This window comes from Lithohypha guttulata (assembly GCF_036872675.1).
Source record: "Lithohypha guttulata strain CCFEE 5908 chromosome Unknown scaffold_4, whole genome shotgun sequence".
Lineage (NCBI taxonomy): Eukaryota > Fungi > Ascomycota > Eurotiomycetes > Chaetothyriales > Trichomeriaceae > Lithohypha > Lithohypha guttulata.
In genome coordinates this window covers 2,645,295-2,669,534 of record NW_027042753.1, presented here as the reverse complement: position 1 = coordinate 2,669,534, position 24,240 = coordinate 2,645,295, and the positions used below count along the sequence as shown (strand labels likewise).

Below are 24,240 nucleotides of genomic sequence, written 5' to 3'. Positions count from 1 at the left end.
ATTGATACTGGACGTGTTAAGATCATCAACGTCGAGGGGTAATCGGAAGCTTCTGCACGTTACGCGCAATAACATTAAGGTACAAACAACTATTCATACAAGCCCCCATTCTAAAACATATGGTCTCAGATATCCTTATCTAGACGGCGTCTCAACACAACACCATTACACCATCTCATCACGCCCCTTCTCCGGCATACCGACCAGACTCTCCGGCACATCAGCACCATCGACTCTCCCATCCCTACTCGCAAGCACATCTCTCTCACCTCTCAACCTCTCAATTCGACGCTCAATACTCCAGGTACAGCCAGCAACCACCAAACCAATAGCACCAACGCACAACATCACAACCACAATAGCCAAGCTCGCTCGATTCTCTGAACAGATCCTACCGAAGCCAGTAGGCACAAATCTGTTCTTGTCCGAGAGTGTAGGCAGCTGAAGCAGTGAAGCGTCCTTGTTGAATGCCCTTGCAGTATTAGAGATGGTACACGTGAATGACTGGATCGTCTCGCGTTTCGGGCTGGTGCCGTGCCCATTGACGGTTAGGCCGACCGTGTTGGCTGGACCGGTGGTGGAGACGAGAGAGGTGAGTGTTTTGCTGATGAAAGAGGAGAAGATGGCTGCTGGACTGCTGGTGGCGGAGTAGACCACGGTCGTGAAGCTTAGGATCGTGGAGAGTACGCAAGTGGGTGCAAAGATGGCGGTTTTGGGGGTAGTGCGTGGATTTGGGCTCGGGAGCGCTATTATGATGACAGTGACGATGGCGAGGAAGAGTGTGATGACACCGGTGCTCAGGCTGAGATACGTGGGGACCAAATCGAGATCCGTTGGCCAGAACGATAAGTGCCAAGCTGGGGAAAGATGTGTCCGGTTGTATTGAGCGAGGATGTCTGAATTGAGACCTGTGAGAGTGGCAGATGCTCCGAGAAGGAATACTGTCACCACTACTCGAGCATATCGCAAGTACGCAGTATGCTTCAGGTAGGTGGTCTCTTGCTCCGTGCTAGCAGCATGACGATAAAAGGTAGCCTGCCAAGGCGTGATTGGACTGCGAGCTACCTCTGGCAAGGCATTCGGCGTTCGCAACGCACGAGCATTATCCGAATCGACAACGACGACGCCGACACTGGCACCTTTTTCGTCGGGGTCTGGTGTGCCTCGCGCTGTTGGGGATGAAGAGGCTGTATCTGAATGGCAGATTGAGAGTGATTGCTCGTGGTTGTTACCAAAGTTGGTGGCTCGTGGTGAGATTGGTGACCGTAGTGAGGTCTGTGAGAAGCGGAAGTTTGAGAAGCGATTGTTCTTTGGTAGTGGGCTCTTCATGGTTGCCTTGTGGCTTAAAGAACTGATGTGAAGTCGGGAGTGTTTGAAGTCGGATGATGTTTAAGGTTGATAGAGAGTGTCAGACAAGTCTCAGCCAGGAGTAGAGATGTTTGATCGAGTTGAGGCGTGGGAGCTGATACACAAAGAGGCTCCTAAGAGTAGTACAATTGCTTTGCCTTTCAGAGACAAATGATGAAAGAATTGTACTACGAGAACCAGCTCCGAAGCACAACGATTAAAGAACAATAATTATCAGTGAAGAACGAGAATTGAGTATCAGATACAGGAACAGCGAATCCGCTGACATTGTGCTGGTATATCATGTTATGCTGTCTACAGACCGACATCTACCCTGCAGATGAGGCTTGCAGACTTGTCGGTTACTCTGAATTCCTTCGTGAAATGGTGGAAGCAGATTGGCGAGCATCAAGTGACTAAGGAGCAAATAGTGGATTGGCCTTACTATTACAGCTAGTATGCAGCGCCGTGATGCTATCGACAGTAACGCTACTAACAGTGGGCGGTTAGCAGTGAGAAGACACGCGCTTTGGTAATGCGAAATCTGAGGAAGGAGTGTAAGTGATGTTGCTGGTGGCTACTGGACATGATTGAAACACCAGGAAGCGCCTATATTTTGTCTTGGCGGCGCTGAGTAATATAATTGGCTCGCTATTTCGAGCATTGGAACACATCTATTGCGAGTAGAACACTAGTAAACGGCCTAAGCAGAGACCGTGTGCAATGCATGCTTCTCTTCTACCACGCACATAGAACGTGCACGACATAATCAGTCGCTATATCGACATGAATTTGGGGTTCTTGTCTTGACATCAAGAAGTAGAAGTCTGTTTGCTGTAAAGGAGACGTTAGTCAATTCGATGGCCGCTATTCCGATTGCAGCTTCTGGTCCTTGGGCGAGCAAGCGGCGTCCTGCAGCCATAGCGAAGCGGTTGCACCAGATCTGGAACTTGACCTCTTCCGACTGATACTTCCGTTTTTTCTGCTGTTGTGCCCGCTATCAAGCTTCGTACGACTTATTTCGCTTAAGTTTGGATTGTAGCTAGAGTTGGGTGTCATGCAAGTCATTTTTGAGCTTTGGTCGATGAAAGTCAGCTTCAATTGCTGATTGTGGTAGGTGCATGTCCAAGCTCGGCGAAATAGAGCATATAAGTGGATAACGTACATACAGCTTTGAGGCGATGCAAGGACTTCCCTGCTCGGCTACCGAGGACTCAGTAGAATGGTCAGTGTGCTGTGCAAACAGCAACTTCATTTCTCGAGATAGCAATGCCATCGACGTTCGATGGTCGCTGGAGCTCAGATCGTGCATAGGCAGCAATCTTGGAGGACAAAGTCCCTTGGAAACATGGGGTTGGGCCCAAAGGTAGACCAACTTGCAAGAATCTCCATAGCAGTGATAGGTTTGCTTTGGTTGGATGACACGTTTGCTAGAAATTTTCAAGGAAGATTGAACATGTTAGCAACCTTTTCGAGAGCTTCGACTTCTGCCGGGTTTGTTACTCTTCCCGTCAAAGGACCCTTGTTACTGGCAGCCAGTCGCCCATTGCGTTCAAGATGTGATCTTGTTCGTTGCTCGATGTATTGCCTTCTTTCTTCTCGCCGTTCATCCTTGGCAGTATCGAGGCCGAGCTGCATGCTTCTCAGTGTGGCCAACCTGGCTCTAAGCTCCGTAAGAGTAGTTTTGAGAGCGGGCAATTGCGAAAGTGCGAAATTCGTGTTTGTGGCGAGTGGTAGCTGACCTGAGAATGGTTGCTGTGGTAACTTGCCAGGCATAAAGGACATGTTGGGTAGGGTTTCGTCCTTGCTATCTCCATCGAGGATACCTTTCAGCTGAGCTAGTATTGTCTCGTTACGACCGTGCTCTGAAGCGAGGGATTGTGATACCATTCGCGATGCAGCAAGTTTTCGACGGAGCTCTTCTATCGTATCGAGTGACGGCGCATCAGCATGTGACAGAGAGATACCCTCATGATGGCTCAGTCGTATCCAGTTGACGAGATCCTGTGGCACTGACAGGATGTTCCTTAAGGTGTAGATCTCGAAAGCATCGAACCTCTTATCGGCAGAGGATGTCAGTAACGTCTCAAGTTGATGAAGACCCTCTTCGATCTCCTGCTTAGCATCGGCATACTCATCATTGACTTGCTGATCACCGTTGATCGATCTCGAGCCCTTAAATCCTAGTCTTTCTGGAGGTAGTGAGACTAGTCCTGTTTCTAGTTTCTCTATGCTTAGATAGATGATAGTATTGATCGAATTGAAGACATCGTCCACGAACGACTGTATCGATCAGCTTGAGCTTTCGACGAACTACTTCCTGCTTACCAAGGGTGTATAACCCAAGTATTCGGTCAGTAAGGCTGTGGCTGCAGCAGAATCGTCAGAAGCCATGAGGACGACAGTATCAATTGATATGATAATGATTTCGGACGCGTTACCTCTATTGTTTGTAGTTTTGGCCAGATACGGAAAAGCGTGTAACACCAATCCAAATCGTGCTTGCCCTGCTAGTAGTTGGAAGCTAAGCAAAACTCCGGCAAAATAAAAGGATTCCACTAATCACAGGAGCTTGAGACGTTGTCATTCGAAAGAGCTTGGTGTCAGGGTCATCATTGATACAGGAATCGAGTGCTTCATTACAACGAATACTTGTTGCATCAGAATGGGAGGGCCAGGGTACGTCGCGTCGAACTTGTAGCAAATACACTGAATAACACCGCCTTCATAGGTCCGGCGGCTTCAAAACAGCTCCTGGCGATACGGAAACGCATTCGGCATGGGACATCATCGCTCAAGATCCGGATTCCGGGCAGGTGCGTTGAAGCCTTTTGAGTCCATCCTAAGCACGTTATGAGAGGTTTGAGAAATCACCACTACTTCCGCATTTTCGAGATAGATGTTCTCGTTCCGAATATGCCTTGTTTGGAGCACAAAGCACAAATGATGACCGAATGTCGTGGGTTGACCTGGCGGAGGCTCACTAACAGCTACCATGACAGAAGCTTGCCCAAGTGAGGTGCAAATACTGTTCCCGAGAAATGGCCCAACACACCTCCCGTCAAAGAGCCCATCTGCTGACTTGCGAGCAATACCTTGAGGCAATGAAAGAGGCAGGGATTATGAATAGCATTACCCAGCAAGCCGCTGATCCGGCAAGCTTCTTCAAGAATTCGAAAGTCCTGCAAGCTTTTGGCGAGCCAAAACCGCCGAAGATCCTCAAGATGGGCGAAATCTCTACAGCAGTGAGAATACAAGCCTTGGCTTTGGCTGAAGCCCATATCTCTCTCGAACGCATACAAGAAATTACTGGCATCGATCCTAAAATTGTTGCAGGCTTGAGAAAGCTCGCAAGAGAGCGAGGTTACGACCCAAACGTGTCTATGGTGCTCAGAGAAGACTATGTGTGGGACCCACCTAACTCCAGTAGGCCTCGTGGTCGACCGAAGAAGAGGAAGGGCGATGACGACCTAGATCCAGAACTACAAGTAGTGGCCACAACGCCGACAGCGCCTTCTTCTTTCGGGGATGGCACGCCTCAACTTCCACCAGGCAACTGGAACTTCATGACACCAGTCACTGGCTACACAGTCTCCTAGGGGCCGCCTATGTATACGTTTAATGTCTTGTCCATATATACTGGCGCAATGGCGTTGAAAGACTTTTATTGACAGGAACTAATGTGGTAGGCAGACCTGGGACGGTGTTGTTCATGTCAATGTCATCGACATTCAGAAACACAGCTTTTGATGATTCCAATTGCCTCTTCGCTCGAACCTGACCATCAACGCATGCATGTTACTGGTACGATGCACGAAGTGGACGAGATGGTTTCGATCATTTGCCAATGCAAAGCCATGCAGTCGGTAATTCGAGCTTCGTCTCACAATATATGCACGACCGTGTGAGGTCAAACCATACTCCCACTAATCAGAGTCTCTCATATGTCTACCTTGGTGGCTTTTGTTGACCATTAACCTGACATTATTGAAGTCTGCCTTTTCAAATATAGATTCTAGGTCGTCGCCAGCACATGTTCGGGGTAGGTATTTCCTCGCGTCACGCTGACCATTTTGGCGACCCCAAGCATCAAAAATAACGCTAGCCCGATTAGATCAAACAGGAGTCGACCTTCTGCGACACAATTTCTTACATCTTCGTGCGTCAGAAGTCTCTTCTCGAGCATCACATACACTCTTTGATGTGCCTTCCAAGCGACTTACTGTCTCTCTTCGTGATGCAGATGCTTCAAGAAACACCATTGGCCTCAAAGCGGCACTGTACTATTTCCGACACATGAGACCGACTTTCAAGCATTCTCGAACACTTCAGCCTGCTTTATGGTATCTCGAAACCTCCAAAAGGTGGCTGAGGCCTTCGTATTAGGATTCATGAGACTGAAAACGCAGGAAACCCATGGACATGTAGTAGCAAAAACAATGCATATGCTTACATATTCCGACACAACCGCCTTCCTTTACAGTTCAGATTTCAACCATTAACTGTATCTGCTAACTAGTAACAACACATTACCACATCCCTTTGGCTTGACGCCAGTCACTTTCGTATTGTCTTTCATCCCAGCTTAGGTCATCAACGTTACTCAATATCGCATCTGCGCTGGACGCTCATTCACCTAACATATCCTAATATCAACCATGCAGATCATCAGAGCAATTGTGGCGTCACTCTCGCTAGCTACTCTTGCATCGTGCACGGACACACCAAGCAGCTCCGGTGCTGAGAGAGTGGTTCAAATCGTTCAAGTCGGCGATGCGAACGGCACTCTGAAGTTCTTCCCTGAGAAGATCAAAGCAGATGTTGGCTCAGTGGTGCAATTCCAGTTCTATCCAAGGGTATACTTGCCTCCATCAGTCTTCGAATTATGTGACTAACCTCAAGCTAGAATCATACCATCACAGAATCCTCCTTTGCAGCTCCCTGTATTCCAATTGCTGCCAATCTCACCACCCCTGAACGTCCTGGACAGAGATCTGGCTTTGTGCCAGTCACGGCGGACGCTCAGTTTCGACCCATCTACAACTTGATTGTGAATGACACCAGGCCCATGTGGATTTTCTGCGGCCAGCAACCTCACTGTATCAGAGGCATGGCCATGGTCATCAACCAGAACGAAACAGACCCAGCGAAGACGCTAGAGAAGTACAAGGAGGCAGCTGCACTGTTGCCTCCACCACCTGGAGCTGCAGGCAGCTCTGCAGCATCCAGCGCACCTGCGACTGCAGCACCCAGTGCGGCGAGTAGCGTAAGCACGGTGACACCACCATCGGCAACCGTAACTGCTGGGCCAAGTCTCTCTGCTTCTGCAACGAGTGCGGCTGGTGCTCTAGGCGGAACAACAAGCGCAAGCATCGCGACATTCACTGGTGGTGCAGGAACGCAAAAGATGCCCGCCATGGTAATGGTCGGTCTCGTTGTCGGTGCCATGGGTGCTGTATTGTAAAAGCACCCCTCATGAAAAGGGCTTGGTTTGCCACAATTTAAACGTGGTTCTGTGTTTGATTCGCTGTCTATCAACACGCTGCAAGACGACATATCTGTACAATTTTTAGATTAGAACAAGCAAATCCTCATAATGCCATTCCTCCAGTTACACTAGATCCATCTATACTCAATACATCCTCTCGTGTAGACAGTTCAACTGTAGCCATTCCGCTCTGTGTCCGTGAAAGTTTATCTATCCTTCCATGTCTATCCCAGACAATGCCTATCTCAGGCCCATGTTCTGACATAGACGCCCCCAGCCGACTTCTCACCCGCTTGACATAACGCACTCTATGCATTGGAATCCACTCCTCTTCGCTAAAGTCCCTAATCCAATTACTCGCCGGCATCTCCTTCATCCCCTCAAAGCGCTCAAGATAGCCAACGACGTAGTCCTCAATATCCAGCTTCGGATCCCACCTCAGTCTGAACAAGATATCCTGAAATGGTCGGAAACGTTGCTTTTTTGAGTCTACGTCACTAGTGCTTTGCTCGTGTGAGTCTGATGGAAGATATTGTTCGTTGTCTTGTAGACGAGACTTGTCATTAGCAAGCTTCTTGCGACCGAATGAGCCGATTTTGGAGTATCTCTCGATGTCGGCTTCGGCTTGGGATTGTTGAGCTTGTTCTTCGGCCTTTTCTGATTCGATTTCTTGCAGGTGCTGCTGGGCTAGTGCTCGGAGTTGAGATAGATGATTTGTTTGTGAGGACGCCATGGTAGGCTATGTCTGCTTTGGTTAGTGTAGGAGGGTGTTGGAAGTGTTCGAAACGAAAGATTTGCTAGGCATGAGCTTGATATATATGTCTAGCATGTTGGTTCGAGCCTTAGATACAGGGCTACACTACTCATCGCTGGGAATGCGAGATCACTGCCTTTCTGTTGACTCATTACTATACCTGCTCCTTTACTGGTTTGTACTCATTGGTCCATCTGGACAAGGTCTTTTTGGCTATGTTCATCCACGATGACTCAGAGCTGGACAACACGATACAGAGTGGCGCCTCATTCTTGTAGGCATAATTTTAGCCAGGCTGGACGAGAGTACGCATCAAGATTGTGAGATAACAGTGATATGAAGTGAGCTTTAGCTCTCGAGATATACTGTAGGCGTGCTGAGGAATGGAAAGCACAAACCCAGACGCGCTCAATGCCTAAATGACTGGCGCATCAGGCCTAAAGTGGAAGCCCTTCGCGATGAGGGGAAAAAAGTTGTAGTAATGAGGTTCTGCACTGCCGATTTGACTGCATCGAATGTGACCACTTTTTCTTGTGTATATTGACGCCTGATCTACCACGTTGCATGCAAGTAGTATACTCCTGTTTGAGGGTGCGCTGGTCCGCATCCATTCCCCGACCTCTTTGCAGGCAAAGGTTTTTCTCAACTACTTCGAAAACCATGGCTCAGATTGTGGCGAGCACAGCAGCACCAGCATCAAATCCAGCAAAGAGGGTGAAGCTGACAGGAAGGGCATTCTACGAGAGCATCGGCAGTCCGAAAGTAATCGTAGCACCTATGGTAGACCGTTCAGAATTCGTCAGTCACGACGTCCCAATATCCTGAGCAACAAACTGACGAACGACTACGACAGGCATGGCGACTCCTCACACGATCATACCTCGACGAGCAACGGTCAAAAGAGCTGTTAGCATACTCTCCTATGTTCCACGCGCGCCTGTTCAAAGAACAAGCGAAATACCGAGATGCTCACTTCCAGCCTACGAAAGAGTCGCTGGTTTCGAAGGAGAAGAGCGAAGCAACACCATATCTAGATGGTCATCCAGAAATAGATAGACCGTTGTTTGTCCAGTTCTGCGCAAACAAGCCTGAGGATTTTCTTGACGCGGCACAGTATGTGGCTCCTTACTGCGATGCGGTGGATCTGAACTTGGGTTGTCCGCAAGGAATTGCAAAGTCGGGACATTATGGTGCTTTCCTGCAAGAAGATTGGGATACTATACACAAGCTTATCCGGACGCTAAGAGACGAGTTGGAAGTGCCAGTCACGGCCAAGTTCAGGATACAGGAGACGCCAGAGAAGACATTGGAATATGCTAAGATGATTCTTGATGCTGGCGCAAGTATCATTGCAGTACATGGGCGTCAAAGACATCAGAAAGGACACAATACCGGACTAGCAGACTGGAGCGTGATTCGGTACCTGCGCGAAAATCTGCCACCGGAAACAGTCTTGTTTGCGAATGGCAATATCTTGAATAACAACGATATCGAGCCGTGTCTTACAGCGACAGGAGCTGATGGTGTGATGAGCGCAGAAGCCAACTTGAGTGATCCTACTGTCTTTGCGAAGCCTCCGCCTCAAGATCAGAGCAGTAGAGAGTACTGGAGAGATCCGCACAATGCAGGAACAGGCGGTTACAGGATAGATGGAGTGTTCAGGAGATACATGGACATTATATACCGCTATGTCTTGGAACAGGAACCAATGATCCGGCAACCGCTATACTTGCCAACAGATGCGTTACAGGATACGACAAATGGATGTGCTCCTGTTTCGGATACCAGGCCCAGTAATGGCGTAAAGCGGTCAATCGAAGAGGGAGAGGACGAGGAGGACGATCAGAATGATGTCAATAACTCGGCTAAGTCGACCAAGACTTCGAAAAAGCAGAAGAAGAAACATAACAAGAGCGGCAAGGACATGGCAGCTGTGCACAATCCAAACCTGAAATCTATGCAGGGCCACCTCTTTCAACTTCTGCGTCCTATGCTAGCTAGCCATACACATATTCGAGATGCCCTAGCGAGGGCTCGAGCAGGTGACATTCAAGCCTTCGAGCATGTTCTGAGCATGGTCGAGGATGCTGTGAAGGAAGGTCTGAACGAGGAGTATGCTCCGTTGCACAATTTGAACAGCAAGCATCCCAACGAGCAGAACGAGAGTACTCTGCACCCTACGAACGATGTCCATGATACAGCTCACGGTGTTAATTGCGAGAGTAGTGATGCGGCGCGAGAGCGCTGTAAACGTCCGTTCTGGGTCTGCCAGCCTAATGTTCGCCCTCTGCCCGAAGAAGCAATCAAGCTTGGTGCCATGCAGCTGAGCAAGAAAGAGAAAGAAGCACTGGCTCAAAAGGAGATGGAGGGAAGACCCATGGCGGTTGCCACCCTTGCCGAGGGAACGAGTCAATCAGGTGTCTCCAAGAGCTCACTGTCGGCAGAAGAGGAGAACGATAAGAGCGTGAGCCAGCTGGTGGAGAAAGAGTTGCCGAGAGAAGAAGCATTAGCGTGTGGTTGAGGACTCGCTCTAGACTCCCGATGATCTTTCTGTGATCATTCGCCTCGCTGCGCTCACTTCAACACTTCGATCTTCCAATTGCGAGACTGACAACTATGTCTGACACAACTGATGAGCCCCAAGGACAACGGCAGACACACCATCCAACCAATATTGTTCTGCCACTAGAAGTGACAGCCTGGTGGAGGCGGCAACTTCGTGCTACTGACAAGAGGCATCAGGATCCAGTATATTGACCGTGCAGCACAGTGACGTATGTTAGTATCTCACGTAGGTGAGCCTGCACTAGCTAATAATCGACTTGAAGCCGTTGTAGGCTTGTTCCATGTCAAAGGCAAGGTCGTGCGCTTGCTCCTCACTCAGTTCCTCTGTCGTTCTCATCTGATTGAGAGTGATTAACCATTGAATGATCTTGCCTCTGTGCTCAAAATCCTTATCGGTGACCTTGTTGACGGACTGGATAACATCTGACAGAAGTGGATGTAGAGTCGATTTGGATACATAGTTCAGCTTAAGAGCGTCCATGAAGGTGATAAAATTCTCCGTGGCCGCAAGAATGAGGCTACCAGAAGGTCCTGCTGGTACAACAGGAGCGGCAGAAGCGTGGCTGGCTTGAGGAGCATAAACCTCGGTTCGTGGTAAGCCTGCTCGAAGAGTCTCTGCGGCTCTTGGGCATTGAATCTAGGAGTTGTTAGTGTAGCTATAGAGGAGACAGGAGCTGACTTGCATCCCACTCGCGCATAAACGAGTCTAGATCTCGAAATTCACGCTCGACATTCTTGTCGCTCAAGATGCTTTGATACTGCTTGATCATCTTCGAGCATGCTTCAGTATACTCGTTTTCTGGCAACGCATCCTTCTGGTATGCTTTCTCCAGACCATCGAGCGTGCGGATAATGCTATAGACTTCAGCAAGCGAATCGATTAGGTCCCTCTCTGCCGCGGAGTCAGCCAGCTTGACCTCCTCGTCGAGGTTAATGTTAGCGGCTAAGGACGTGGTTGGAACATAATGATAAGGCGTGGGCGCATAGGATGGCTGCCTCGAGCCAGATTGAGCACCATACATCATCTCATCTTGCTAGAGTTTACCCTGTGAACGAGAGTCGAAACACAAGGCATCGCGAAAAGAGCATGTGCCTGTCGGAGAAACTTCGGCTTCGCATCTCGATTTCAATAATTTTTGTTACTTTGGTCCAGCGCAAATGCTGGTAATGCTGTAGATACTCACTTTGCAAGCAACCGTGCAAAATGGGCAAGCAGACCAAATCGACTAAGAAGTTCGAAAAGAAGCATCTCAAGGACACAATCGATCGACGCAAGGAGTTTGCGAAAATTAAACAGCGACACCAAAAGAACGACAAGAGGAAACAACGAAATGCTCAACAGGCAACTGAGCACGATTCCGATCAGGACGTAGAAAAAAGCGTTGCTAAGCACGAAGACGTGAACCAAGATGCTTTCTTCCAGGACGCCCCACCTGTACCTAGCGCAAAGCCGGGTAAGAAGCAGCCACAACCAGCAAATGGCAAGAGAAAACATACCGAAATAGAGGCCGAAGATGCTATAGAAGAACCTGCTCAGGACGTCGAGGTAGATGATGCAGAGGATGATGAAATTGATATGGCCGCCCTGGCCAAAAAAGACCCCGACTTTCATAAGTACTTGCAGGAAAATGATCCAGAACTGCTCGACTTCAACGAGCAGGACAATCTGGAGGATCTCGAGGTTAGTGAGGAAGAAGACGCACGGCCAAATAAGAAGCGCAAGACATCCAAGGAAGAGCCTGTCGTATCTTCAGTCACAACAGATATGGTCAAGAAGTGGAAGAGTGCAATGCAAGAACAACATTCAATCAGATCGTTAAGAGAAACCGTCCTGGCTTTTCGCGCTGCAGCTCATATGGACGACGAGGAAACTAAGGACCTCAAGTATGTCATTCCCTCAAGCGACGTCTACCACGAAGTCCTGGTCACAGCTCTGAAAGATGCTCCGAAAGTGTTGGCTCATCATCTGCCTGTCAAGGAGTCCAAGGGAGGCAAGCTCACGGTCCCAACGAATTCGGCTCAATTCAAAAGACTGTCACCCTTAATTAGAACGTTCGCGACATCGATCAACCATTTTCTTCCAAGCTTGTCAGATCCAGCCACCATAAGAATGACCCTGCAATCCTTCGAGCCTCTCCTGCCATACCTTCTGCAGTTTCGCAAATTCCTCAAGCAGATCCTGAGATCTGTCGCAAGTATTTGGTCCGACAACACTTCGGACGAGGCAACGCGTATTACAGCTTTCCTCATATTACGCAGGCTACTCACTATCGGCGACGCTGGTATCAAGGAAGCAGTTCTCAAGGCAACCTATGAACAGCTGATCAAGGGCTCTCGAAACACCTCGGCCCACACCATCGCTGGCATCAACTTGATGAAGAACTCCGCTGCTGAGCTTTGGGGTCTAGATCAGAAGGTAGCCTATACAACTGGATTTACCTACATTCGCTCAGCCGCTATGCACTTACGAACGAACGTGACCAAACCAACAAAAGATTCGTACAAGACGGTCTACAACTGGCAGTTTATTCACAGCCTTGATTTCTGGAGTAGAGTGCTTTCCATGCATTGCAACTCACTTCTTGAAGCCCAAAACGGGAAGCCGTCGGAACTGAGACAGCTGATTTATCCAGTCGTTCAAATCACTTTAGGCGTCATGCGACTGATCCCCACCCCAACATACTTCCCACTTCGTTTCCAACTCATCAGAGCCTTGCTACGAATATCACAATCCACAGGCACATACATCCCACTCGCTTCCGCCCTTCTCGAAGTCCTAAACAGCACCGAGATGAAAAAGCAAGCCAAAAACACAACAACCACTCTCAAACCACTCGACTTCTCCATCAACTTCCGCGCCCCAACAAGCTACCTCAAAACCCGCGTCTACCAAGACGGTCTAGGTGAACAACTCCTCGAACTCTTTTCCGAATTCTTCGTCCTCTGGTGCAAGAGCATCGCTTACCCGGAGCTCCAATTACCTGTCACCGTCATGCTCAAGCGCTGGCTGAAAACAGCGAGCAAGCAAAGTACCGGCAACAAGAACGGTAAACTCAATCAGAGTCTGCTTCTGCTTGTGCAGAAATCAGAGGCGAATGCTAAGTGGATTACTGAGAGGCGGAATAAGGTTACTTTCACTCCGAGGGATAGAGCTGAGGTTGAGGGTTTCTTGAAGGACGTTAAGTGGGATGATACGCCTATGGGTGCGTTTGTGTCGGGCCAACGACAGTTTAGGGATAGGCGGCAGAAGACTGTTGTTGAGGGGAGGGAGGCCGAGGGCAAGAGGAGAACGAAGGATAAGAAGGGAAAGAATGAGGTGGACGATGAGGACGAGGACGATATTGAGGTTGTATAGATGGCACAGTGGATCGGTGTAGTAATGACAAAATACGTGTCCGTATCGGCGACTGGTGAATCCACAAGTAGCTTGTCTTCTCAGTCACCTTGTGTCCTCTGATTTCTACGTCAACTTTTCTTACGAATACAGCCTGGTCAGCTTCGACATTTTTGGTTGTCATTGGGTTGTTTAAATATCCCACCCCACACAACGTAGTCCACAGTATGTAATGTGGAACTCATGCCAGTCGCTCGACACCATCTTGAAAGACTACCGAGCTGTTTGTATCCCTGTTCATGGTGCTCCAACAAAGCTCTGTCAACGTAAGTGTATACTCCATGTTCCAAACCAATAACAATCTTTCAATTTCAGCTTTGATGCCTCGGGCGACAGGACTCAATTATGTCCCTCGTTGCAGTGGTGGTAAAGCAACTTGAAGAAAGCGATTCATCGACGAAAGCCAGAGTGTCCTCCTCAGTTTTGCTTACGGTAGTTACTCTAACATGGCTTAACGATGTTAGCTCTTATATAGGTCTTGATGGTAAGCGATGAGCATTATAGTGCACTCTGGGGATTGAGGAGGACGCTAAGAGAGGATGCCAGTCATGCACTGAATCTACACATAGCAAGTAATTTTGAGTATGACCGTCTTGCTTCATCACGACGAGAACACCAATTGACATGTTGCGCCTGACTGGAAAGATCTGTAGTGTCATTGCAATTGTCCATAAGCCTTCGACATTGTGCCAGGTCATGCTTGTGGCTACTAGAGCCTTGCAGAAGGATATGTTTGTAGAATTCTTGTTGGGAAGAACTCTTTACTTCCTCTCAGAACAGCATTCACCTTCCGAACTTCCTCTTCTCAAGCCACCTTAGTGGAGGATAGACTATCGCCGTCCAGGCGAATCCAACATAGTTGCCCATATCAGCACCGTACTCTCCGACTTGCTTCGCCAGAGGCCCAATGTACCAGACTTGTGCCATACACAAGATAGCGCCTGCCCAGCCGATCAAGAATGCTATCAGAGCAGCCGCACCAATCGGCAATCGGCTTCTATCATTCCAGATATTCCAATCGTAGTTTTTCGTGCTTCTGCCCTTAAAGATCAAAAACTCTTCGAGCACGATGGCGGACCAAATGGCGACCCAGTAACCCATTAATGCAAGGAAATTTGTGAAAATTATCGCCAGATTGTTCCGTCCTGCCAGTGCACAAGCAAGGTAGATCATCACGCCAACTGTATTCCATATCACTCTTGGCACTTTTTCAAAATAGCGACTCAGGATCTGGAAATCAACACCGGACGAGTATGTCGGAGCAATCATGTTTGCAATCCCACCAAGTGCCACAACGACTGCACAGAACTTGCCAAAGGTACCCACATCAGAATATGCAGCGACTAGTAAAGCACCAGAGCCACTACCACCCTGTTCGTTGTGCCATGCCGACGCGAGCATAGAATTGCTGAAGATGCCTGACGCTATACCAATGCCGAGGACAATCGAGAATGTGAAGGAGATCCACAACCCGGCCAAAGTCGAGACAAAGACTCCGACTCGTGACGTAGCCGATGACCAATACACAAAGTAGTCCATAGAGAGTGGCGCGTATGTGATTGCTGCAGCAAGACAGATGGAGAAAAAGGAAAGTCGGTTTCCAGCCACAGTCCGTGTATCACCTACACTGGTGTAGGAGAGGTCGAAATACTTCGCCGAGACCCCATACAAGACGGAAAGTACGATGATTTGCGGCATCCAAGCAAAACGCTCGTAATAGTGAAACACTGCAATGCCAAATGTTGTGACCAGCCAAACGATAATCACAATGATGATTATGCCAACGACGACCGACATAGAACCATGAGGTGAGACGGCGGAGAGAACCTGTCCTCCAATGATTGCCACGACCAAGCTGTAACCCAACATCTGCAGGATATTCAGGATCACAATCAGTTTGCTTGGCCACCAGCCCATGCTGTATCTGCCAAAGATCATGGTTCTTATGCCGGACAGAGGTCCCCATGTTGCGATCCAAGCAACCGGTACAGAGCCGACTAGAGCGCCCAGTGTAGCACATAGGGAGGCGTCTGTGTAGGAGAGCTCGTAGACTGCTGGTCCAAGCATGCCTAGGGTGACATTGTTGACCACCAAGTTCACGGACGTCCATAGCACAAACACTTGGATGTAGGCGAAGAACGATGTCTTCTGCTTTTCATGGTCCTCCACTCTTTGAATACCTCGGGTTTCGATGTTGTATTTCAGTAACGTCCTCTCGAATCGATGTAGTAGTGATCCAACGCCATGTTGGTTATGTTCGGAAGCAGAGTTGAGGGTGCGCCTCTGATCGGATTCGTGAGGAGATTCGGGTGTTGCTGTGTGAAGTGCCTTCTCAGCATCGGCTCGGTCAGCAGCGGTAGCCATGTTTTGCGGGCACTGCAGGCTCGTCAGCAAACAGTCTGAGACTTGTGCCACCCAAATGGTAAGCACAATCTAGCTCGCAGATGCACGGGTCCGGCAGATCAAGCTTTTGCTCTATGCTCGACGTTGCAATAAGGTGGCCAATCAGCCAGACGTCTTGCTCGGTTCAGATGGTAATTATGCACAATTCCTGCTGGCCAAAATGCGGACAAACACCTGTTCATGCAAGTATCCAACTGTACGACTTTCCGTTAACAACATCAAGTCACGTACGGAAGATGTGGCAGAACAGACTTGGACTAGAGATGAGATCGTCCTTATCTTGAGCTGCCTCTTAGAGAACGTATGTCTTGAGGAAAGGAGATAGCTGAAGTACTGAACTGGAAGAGAGGTACGGAGGACGAGATACGCGATTGCGACACAAAAGCATTGGTAGCATGGTGCACAAAAGTTAGCAGCCAGAATTGGCTGCAACTCGAGCGCGAAAGAATTACAGTAGTGGGGAGGATGGAGGACGAATAGCTTTTCCTTGTGACTGGAAGTGAAGAACTTTGATGTGTCTTTTCGTGCTCCGATTGGTCAGAACGATCGTGGTGGGGTTTGAATCAACGGTCGTTTCTATGGACTCGGGGAGTAGGAGATTATAACGAGCTCAGTAAGCGTGACACTCGACTCCGAATGGTATGACTAAACGTTTCTCAATCAAGCCCAGTAGACTGTCATCTGCAGACCACATTGCCATAGTGAGTCTGACCGTGACTTCTTCACCATGCGACCAAGCTCGTGTTTGATAGGACCACGTGGTGCCTGCTGTCGACACCGATACTCGGCCACAAGGTACATGAACGTTGTTGAAGTTGTTTGATAGAGCTAAGAAATGCTCTCACTAATGAGCAACGAAATTTGCTGCAATAAGTGGCCCAGCTTTCCACCGTAACGCCTCGCTAAATCGTGTAAAGATGTGATAATGATTAGGGGGTCTTGAAATGATCCTTCGCAAACTGCTCGCAAGCCTAGAAGAACGTCAACTTCGAACTTAGTGTTAGAAGACACTCCTCACCTTGGCTGGTTTACCTAGTTTCGCACCTATTACTTTCCATTTATTTGCCTCGTATTCCTTGATCGCGTCCAATAGTGCTTTGGTCTGACAGATATCAACTTGGTTCGAACAGTTGTGGGTATAACGTACCTCATCCTCAGCAAACTCTGCGTAGTGCATGTCCTGGACACCAGATCAGAATTGTTTCTGTATTGTGAGAGCACCCTACTTACCTTGTACCAATGCTTCTTGACGCTTCCCTCAGTTCGATTTGGAAATTGCTGTGCTGGTATCAGCACATAGATCCTCGGCAAACGAGTTAAGCCTGACCTTAGCTATCTCGCTCCATGTATTGCCAGCATCGCGCATGTGTTTCAGTCTCTGCTCCTCTACTGCTGTCCAAGGTGTATTGGTCCTGGTACCACGTTTCTTTCCACTATCTTCAGATAGCAATGCTGGAATTGACAAGCTTGTAGAAGCCTCTCGTTCAGCTGTTGACGTAGTTGGCGGTGGTTTTACATTGAGGGGCTTTGGCTCGGCTGCTGGACTTCGAGAAGCTGCTCTTTTACGTGGGTTCAGGATAGAGGATGTTGGTGGGGGTATAGTGTTAAAAGTAGTCGAAGGCTTGCTAGAAATCTGAGCAGGTACAGATCCTTCAGTCGACCTCGAAGGTGATAACGGGCCTGAGTTAATAGTTCTAGGACGTTTCGCAGGAGGTGGTGTACTATGATCAGTTCAGTAGCTGTAAACGAAACGAAACCAAAGCCCAAGATCTTGCATAAGGTATGTGCAACAAGGACAACTTACGACATGCTGGTCAAGCGGAGTATTGATTAGGTGTAGTCAGGACTCAGGCAAGGTGCCAGCGACATTGTAGATAGGCGCAGTGAAGGTCATCCGGCAATTCGACCAACAAGCAATAACCAGACAGTTGCTCGGGAGCTCAATGGTCCAGTCGCACAATTTGCTGGAACAGGTGATGCCTTGTAGAACAAATTATATATGTTGTTTGTTGGTCAGAGCTAACCGAGAGCACTGCAGTGTAGGACGAAGATCCAGACACAAGAGCATCCAAGCTCGCCAATCAGCCTTCAATCAGTTAGTATTCGAAGCATGAGGTATGATATCTGCTATCAACAGCAGTTCTTTCGTCAACACTGCATCATGACAGAGCTCAAGACGAAAGATAAAGTGGTTTCATGAGAATAAACCTTGCAGTAATGTGAATATCGGGCCAGATACAGCTGATCAGGGAACGGATCTTCTGATATTCACCCGGTCACAAGCCATACACATCAAATGCACTTGTCTCGATTGCACAGGTGTACCTCGTCCATGTTGCGGGGTAGGAGGCAGTACATAGGTGGAAAGGGCTGAAGCTCTACCATGTACCATGGGCGCGACACGAGATTCTGCTACCATGCAATAGTACCTACGTGTTGTACTAAGCAGCGAGCCAATGTCATGATGATCATCATGCAGCAACGGTTTACCAGCACCCGAACCAGAAAGAGGGGAAACCGTGGAGGACTGACGCAGGATCAGGGTTAGACGGCCAGCAGTAGTCTTGTAAACCACTTGACCTTTTGGAGCTTGATCGATCTAACATCAATACCGAACCAATAGTATTGTGCTTTGCCAGATAAGTAACTGTTCTAGTCGTCCTCGATGAGAAGCTGTGGTGATGGCAGGTGTAATACTGTAGGCTGGTATGACGTGGAGCATAACATGTATGTGCTTTACAAGAACAGAGTCTTCGCGTAGTGCTGGACGTTGACCGAGGCAGCCCGACGATTGTCTCGTAGTCGTGCCTAGTATTTAGGACGAGTACTGAGCATCTAGTAAAACTCGATCTGTTTCTTGCAAAAGAACACGGTTACAATCATGCGGCTGTACAGCAGTAGCTAAAGCTGTCGGGAAAGTGCAGCCTTTGGAGGTACTGACAGAAGGAGCGTTGACAGAAGGAGCGAGGAGAAACAAGTAAGGCACGAATCCACGTGATCAGCATTGGCCGCCTGCAAGTCGGTGGTCGCTTTCCTTTTGCGACCGCAACCGCGGTTACGAAAGGTAGCTAATCACAACCACGACTTCCTGTTACTCTCGTTGATCTCTTACCCGAACACTCTCTTTTCTCGTCGAGCCTTCATTGCATAACATCTCCCTATGCTTTGATGAGCGCGCCATTGACTGTCACACAACCCTGAAAACGCCTCCGTACCTGTTGTTCGCATGGAATTGTGCATGTCTCAAGGACTAACGGGTTCCTCGATGCAATGCGTGACGATTCTCTGGGTCCGACATTTGACTTGACCCACTGCAGCGTGGACACTCGGGGCATAAAGCTCTTTCAAAGATGTTGCGGATTGAGCAAGCTTGCTGATCTTGTCTAGTGAGAAGTTTGTTACTGACTTATGACGAGTTCCTATTACATGTCAGCTTTTGCTCTCGGAAATCTGCACAACAACGGCGCTTACATCGTATCTCTTTGCTGACTTGCCCAAGAACAGTCTCATAACGACTCGACCTCTCGATAAATATTTCGTATCCTCTACCAAAGTCACCACGCGCTTTCCGTCGCCCATCCTCGATTGTAGTAGCTGGGCAAATTCGACCACTTGTTGCCTACCTCTCACAAAAGTTTCTCTATCACACCACGCCCCACAGTAAGAATCCTTCCAGTTTTCAGCTTGACAGGTGAGCTTGACAGTCTGAAGATTTCTGACATCTTGAGCCGTGACTTCAACGTCACTCACACTGAACTTCTTCAACAGATCACAATTCAGCTGCCATTCCAAATGCTTGATGTGCTGATAACTGGGATTACCACTAGTTACACGGACTGGTAACCTACCAGCAAAAGCTTGAAAGGACGTTCGAAAAATGGTGTGTCTGTAAAGGACTGGTCGAGCTTCAAAGAGTATGGCTTTACAAGTTCGGAGCAGTTGTGCTCCTCGATATTGTGGACGAGACGTTTCTGTGTTCGCGGGAAACATGTCGGGTTCCTCTACCTCGCCAATATCTTGCCGGCCACCATCAACGTGGACTGTGCCACCCCCAAAGAGTTGTGCATAGATCTGGAGCCTGATCTCGGTTGGCAGCTGCAAGAAAGACATGGTGTCGAGGATTGATACTCAGATTCTCGACAGAAACAGTCTACGAGAGTAGAAGAGAAGAACTCACAGATGGTCTTCCAGGTCTTCAATCTGTGTGACTCTCCCGACATATTATCTTTTCTTTGTCCACATACCACGCGAGATTAATCCATGCTCGGACGCTCCGCTAGTACCAGGGTTCCGAGACTAGGGCTCAGCTGGTGATGAGGCTAGCCCGAGATCTAGCAATTACTTTTCCGGATTGACTTTAGTAAGCTTACTCTGACACGTTTCGCATTTTACTACTGTATGTCCACGTTACCTCATACTTCACAAAAAGACATGGACGCTTATATCCTTCCACAATTCCCGCGCATAAAGTCTTTAATGTTAGTTGAAAAAAATCTCACGTTGTAGAGAATTAGCTACCTCGTTCACGCGCAGAGTGTCACCGCTCGTCAGTATCTTATCTTGATACCGACCACGTTGAGAGTCTAGCGTGATGGGGCTGCAGATCAACTCGTTCTTTCTGGCCGAAAACGTGCATAGCTTTCCAACCTTAGTTTGCTTCCTCGCTTATCTACCGAGCAGCACAGTTGTGTTTTTTAGTTGGTGACCTGACGAATCACAACCACGTATTGTTTCCTCCTTCACAGGTATGTGAACGAGGCCCACATCAGAGCGTCTCAGCTGGCGACCTCCACCCTCGACTACTCAGGTCAGGCTTCGAGAATCAAAAGTCCTTCGACGTTTCCAATGGACCACATGCTCTCAATCTGTAGAAATACCTGTACGAAACCGGATGTGCTTGGGCGCCACGTCGCTTGGTTGGTGCACAACTTTTCGACCCAACTTGGCACGAACCGGCAGAACACGAGCTGACCGGTCATCGAGCCACTCCCTGTGGACGAATGTATTCCAGGCTTATCAGTTCAGCCATGGGTTTCTTCCTCCTACGAACGCCCAGACTCTGGAAGCTAGCACGTTCAACGACACGGCAGCCCCTGACTTGCTCTTTACCATCCTCGTCCAATATTGTGCCAGTGCCATTGGCCATACGTTTGAACCGCGTGCTGAGATGATACAATGGAGAGACACTCAACCTCCAAAGTTATGAAACGTCTACCACGATTACAGTTGAAGGAAACACGAGAGATACTTCGTGGACACCTCAAAAATATCGGAAACAATCACGACTAGTCTTATAATAACTTGTTTGGTCCGAATGGAAAGGCAGGAACTACCTCTTCGCAAGCGAGTAGACGCACCTTCTCTTGCCAGGAGACCGCCCGGAAGCGACGCCTGACACGTGCAATGTGGTTGCTGTCTCTGATTCATCGCTGACAGGATGACAGGTCGTTCTAGATTTACTTCCAAGTGATTTCTTCTTCAAGTTTCCTCCTTCCGCTCCACCATCAGCCAATCCTGTTCCTCCTCGTCTATCAGCTCTTTCGCTTGCAGTAAACCCGCATCTTCTGAAAACTCCCGCAGTTCGAACTCATCTTGGTGTCGATTTTGGGGGCTTCGACCCACCCTCAGCAAGATGCTGTCACTTACGGTCCTTCGAAGTAAGGACTCCACCCTGGAAATGGCCTGAATCCAAGAGCCGCCAGGAATCGAGGGTTGCTCAATCAAGTACGGTCTGTCCTTGAGAAGGTAGAAGGCGTCGACAAATCTCTTGGCAAGCTGGCCGATATCGTTGATGCTATAGTACTCGAGCCTCTGAACAAGAGCACTGATTTCCTCTCGTTTCTGCCGATGAATTCAATACTTTGTCCGAGATACATTGTGAGGAAGTCCACTTACCACTCCAATGTCTTCTAGAGCCGGAATGTACTGGCATACCAGTGCAGCCATATGCGGTCGCCGCATGTCAGGGTCGGTCGACACCCTCCCTAAATACTGGATGCGCTCTCTGAATCCTTGCAACAAAGCATCTCTTCGTTCTCGATTGCTTAGGGTCTGAGCTCGCGCCAATGGTGATTCGTGGTTTCGATTCGACTGCATTGTATCATCTATTGATAGGAGCCGAAGGAGTCCAGTCTAGGCCTGTTCCTTTTCAAGTTGCTGGCGAAGAAGGTGGAGTGAATATCATCAATGAACCAGTCGAGAAAGTAAGTCATAATCGCGACTGCTCTGGTGACAGATCGCAGAGAGTGTTTGCACTCAGTGCTACCTGCCAGTGTCATCCTGCTATGAGCTGCGTCAGTGAAAGTGTGAATAAACAGTAAATAGTACTTACACTTAAAAGCATAGAAAGATTCCTTTAGTTAGATCTTGGAGCGTTACTAACAAAGGCTTTCCCTCGGACCTAAGCCATGATGCATGTTCACACGTAATCTACCGTCGTGAAGAATGTACATATGATGCTGTCCTTATTCTCTTGCTATATGATGTTCGAGGTAGACTGGGAATCTGCGGAGGTCCTATTAACCGAAAACATGGCCTTGCCACGGATTCTAGAATTTCAATGTCAAAACCATGGTAAGGCCATGTTTTTCACGACGTAATACACACGCACCATGGGCTCGCCATTGACATGTGCGCTTACCACACACGCACCACGCAAGTCGCACCGCTGCAAGGTACAATTATCACCGTCACGAGTCTGCTCGGGTCGATTAGATATCGATATATTCAGAATACCTCTACACTAGTATCTATATACACAGCCTAATCCATATTCACATTTCTAGGGCAATCCGTTGTAGTTGCTCTCAGGCACTTACATACTTTGCTCGACGTGATCGTTCCATCTTATTACCTAAGTAAAGCTCAATTTTGCCTGCTTTCTCAGCTGCTCCGTCTTCTCCTTACCAAACTTTCTCGTCTTCCTCACCAGATATTCTGCTGGCTCGTTCTCGTCTTCACTCGTTACAATTTTTTTTGACTTTGTACGTTGCGTTCGAATCTCCTCTCGTATCTCGTTGCAGAACTTATCTCTTGCCTCCTCGTCGATATCGTAGACCCCTTCATGAAGACGAATCACATCCGAGACGGTCTCAACTGTTATACCGAACTTTCTCTTACACCATAGTAAGAAGCCTGGCTTGTTCCAAGTCCCACAATCAGCTTTCTCTACCGCATGTGGCTGTTTCCCTTCTTTGTCGAGTTTCTTTAGCCTGACCTTATTATTCGAATCCGGGTTGACGACGATCAGGCAATGCTCGCAATATAGACGTCCATTTTTCTTGTAGAAACACCACATCCGAGCTTGGGACTTGTCTGGTAACTGGCATCCCTTGCCTTCACACATGAACTCATCTGCTGTAAAGTGGACACCTGCTATAGGTATCAGGATTCCCTCCTTCTCCCATTGCTTCAAATGGCAGTTTCGACAAAGAACGGCGTTGCCGAGCTCAGGAATAACTTTTATCCTATCAGGAACTCCCACAGGCGGCAATTGTCTGTAACACCACCAGCAGTGGACTGCAGTCTTCTTTGACTCTAGTCTATCGATGATCTTCTGCCGACGGTGAAAGCCCATGTGATGATGGTATCTGAAACAGGTCATACAGAGGCATTCCATGCTCATGAACTCTCCTTTTCGAAGGGGTGACCAGCATGGTGATTCAGTGACAGGACAGTTAGCGACTGGATTGCAGCATTTTCTTGGTGTATTGCTGTCAAACCTTGTGTCCCTTGGAATGCCTGCTTTCAATGGCAGGACCACATTCAAGCCTCGAACGTCGTTGAACTCGATTATACCATGGCGGCTCCGAAACTTCTTGACCCAATTGGCGACACCTGGTGTTCGCCAATGACTTGTCCAGCTCTCTACCACGTTAAAACTCGTGATTACCTGCACAAATGCTTCGAGGCCAAAGCAGTAGCATCGGTGAAGGTGGGCATATTGAGGCTGTACTTTTGCCACACGAACGAAGTTAGGTCGGAGACCTTCTCTAACCCCACGTAGATACCTCTCGTGTTCGAACTTACCTTCTCTCGACAAGTCTTGGAAGTAAGAGAGGATTCTGCCAATGAGACCTGCTGGTCTACTCCCGGGAAGGCCAACACTAGTGGCGGAGCCAGCATACTATGCAACAACGAAACCCATTGTATTGGTAAATAGGTCCATGTACGCTCCCCACTCAACGTCATCCTTAAGTACCTTTGGTAAATGTAGTAGATGCTCGGGTTTAAAATCCTCCGCCATTACTATATATATGAATTCATCGGTCAGTGTGCTGAGGATATAAT

At 48.5% G+C, this 24,240-nt stretch overlaps 11 protein-coding genes across 11 annotated transcripts; 4 read left to right on the top strand and 7 right to left on the bottom strand.

The window, feature by feature from the left end:
- Positions 1 to 165: 165 nt before the first annotated feature.
- Positions 166 to 1,329, bottom strand: LTR64_006129 (uncharacterized protein; the record flags this gene model as incomplete). Its single annotated transcript, XM_064900464.1, has 1 exon — positions 166 to 1,329. The coding sequence occupies one exon, from the start codon at positions 1,327 to 1,329 to the stop codon at positions 166 to 168; it is 1,164 nt and encodes a 387-aa protein (XP_064753776.1).
- Positions 1,330 to 2,787: 1,458 nt separating this feature from the next.
- LTR64_006128 (uncharacterized protein) lies at positions 2,788 to 3,741 on the bottom strand (the record flags this gene model as incomplete). Its single annotated transcript, XM_064900463.1, has 2 exons — positions 2,788 to 3,630; positions 3,676 to 3,741. The coding sequence occupies 2 exons, from the start codon at positions 3,739 to 3,741 to the stop codon at positions 2,788 to 2,790; spliced, it is 909 nt and encodes a 302-aa protein (XP_064753775.1).
- A 647-nt stretch (positions 3,742 to 4,388) lies between these two features.
- Positions 4,389 to 4,946, top strand: LTR64_006127 (uncharacterized protein; the record flags this gene model as incomplete). The annotated part of the gene is made up of 1 exon (XM_064900462.1): positions 4,389 to 4,946. One exon carries the CDS (start codon positions 4,389 to 4,391, stop codon positions 4,944 to 4,946), a length of 558 nt encoding a protein of 185 aa, XP_064753774.1.
- Positions 4,947 to 6,005: 1,059 nt separating this feature from the next.
- LTR64_006126 (uncharacterized protein) lies at positions 6,006 to 6,811 on the top strand (the record flags this gene model as incomplete). The annotated part of the gene is made up of 2 exons (XM_064900461.1): positions 6,006 to 6,203; positions 6,254 to 6,811. 2 exons carry the CDS (start codon positions 6,006 to 6,008, stop codon positions 6,809 to 6,811), a joined length of 756 nt encoding a protein of 251 aa, XP_064753773.1.
- Positions 6,812 to 6,938: 127 nt separating this feature from the next.
- On the bottom strand, positions 6,939 to 7,568 carry leng9 (Leukocyte receptor cluster; the record flags this gene model as incomplete). Its single annotated transcript, XM_064900460.1, has 1 exon — positions 6,939 to 7,568. One exon carries the CDS (start codon positions 7,566 to 7,568, stop codon positions 6,939 to 6,941), a length of 630 nt encoding a protein of 209 aa, XP_064753772.1.
- Positions 7,569 to 8,249: 681 nt separating this feature from the next.
- Positions 8,250 to 10,110, top strand: DUS1 (tRNA dihydrouridine synthase; the record flags this gene model as incomplete). The annotated part of the gene is made up of 2 exons (XM_064900459.1): positions 8,250 to 8,387; positions 8,443 to 10,110. 2 exons carry the CDS (start codon positions 8,250 to 8,252, stop codon positions 10,108 to 10,110), a joined length of 1,806 nt encoding a protein of 601 aa, XP_064753771.1.
- A 285-nt stretch (positions 10,111 to 10,395) lies between these two features.
- On the bottom strand, positions 10,396 to 11,176 carry VPS28 (Vacuolar protein-sorting-associated protein 28; the record flags this gene model as incomplete). Its single annotated transcript, XM_064900458.1, has 2 exons — positions 10,396 to 10,754; positions 10,834 to 11,176. The coding sequence occupies 2 exons, from the start codon at positions 11,174 to 11,176 to the stop codon at positions 10,396 to 10,398; spliced, it is 702 nt and encodes a 233-aa protein (XP_064753770.1).
- A 182-nt stretch (positions 11,177 to 11,358) lies between these two features.
- On the top strand, positions 11,359 to 13,509 carry NOC2 (Nucleolar Complex 2 protein; the record flags this gene model as incomplete). The annotated part of the gene is made up of 1 exon (XM_064900457.1): positions 11,359 to 13,509. One exon carries the CDS (start codon positions 11,359 to 11,361, stop codon positions 13,507 to 13,509), a length of 2,151 nt encoding a protein of 716 aa, XP_064753769.1.
- Positions 13,510 to 14,331: 822 nt separating this feature from the next.
- TPN1 (Vitamin B6 transporter) lies at positions 14,332 to 15,912 on the bottom strand (the record flags this gene model as incomplete). Its single annotated transcript, XM_064900456.1, has 1 exon — positions 14,332 to 15,912. The coding sequence occupies one exon, from the start codon at positions 15,910 to 15,912 to the stop codon at positions 14,332 to 14,334; it is 1,581 nt and encodes a 526-aa protein (XP_064753768.1).
- Positions 15,913 to 16,880: 968 nt separating this feature from the next.
- On the bottom strand, positions 16,881 to 17,760 carry LTR64_006120 (uncharacterized protein; the record flags this gene model as incomplete). The annotated part of the gene is made up of 6 exons (XM_064900455.1): positions 16,881 to 16,922; positions 16,970 to 17,053; positions 17,099 to 17,131; positions 17,182 to 17,229; positions 17,279 to 17,672; positions 17,756 to 17,760. The coding sequence occupies 6 exons, from the start codon at positions 17,758 to 17,760 to the stop codon at positions 16,881 to 16,883; spliced, it is 606 nt and encodes a 201-aa protein (XP_064753767.1).
- Positions 17,761 to 21,429: 3,669 nt separating this feature from the next.
- On the bottom strand, positions 21,430 to 22,047 carry LTR64_006119 (uncharacterized protein; the record flags this gene model as incomplete). The annotated part of the gene is made up of 2 exons (XM_064900454.1): positions 21,430 to 21,792; positions 21,847 to 22,047. The coding sequence occupies 2 exons, from the start codon at positions 22,045 to 22,047 to the stop codon at positions 21,430 to 21,432; spliced, it is 564 nt and encodes a 187-aa protein (XP_064753766.1).
- Positions 22,048 to 24,240: the final 2,193 nt, after the last annotated feature.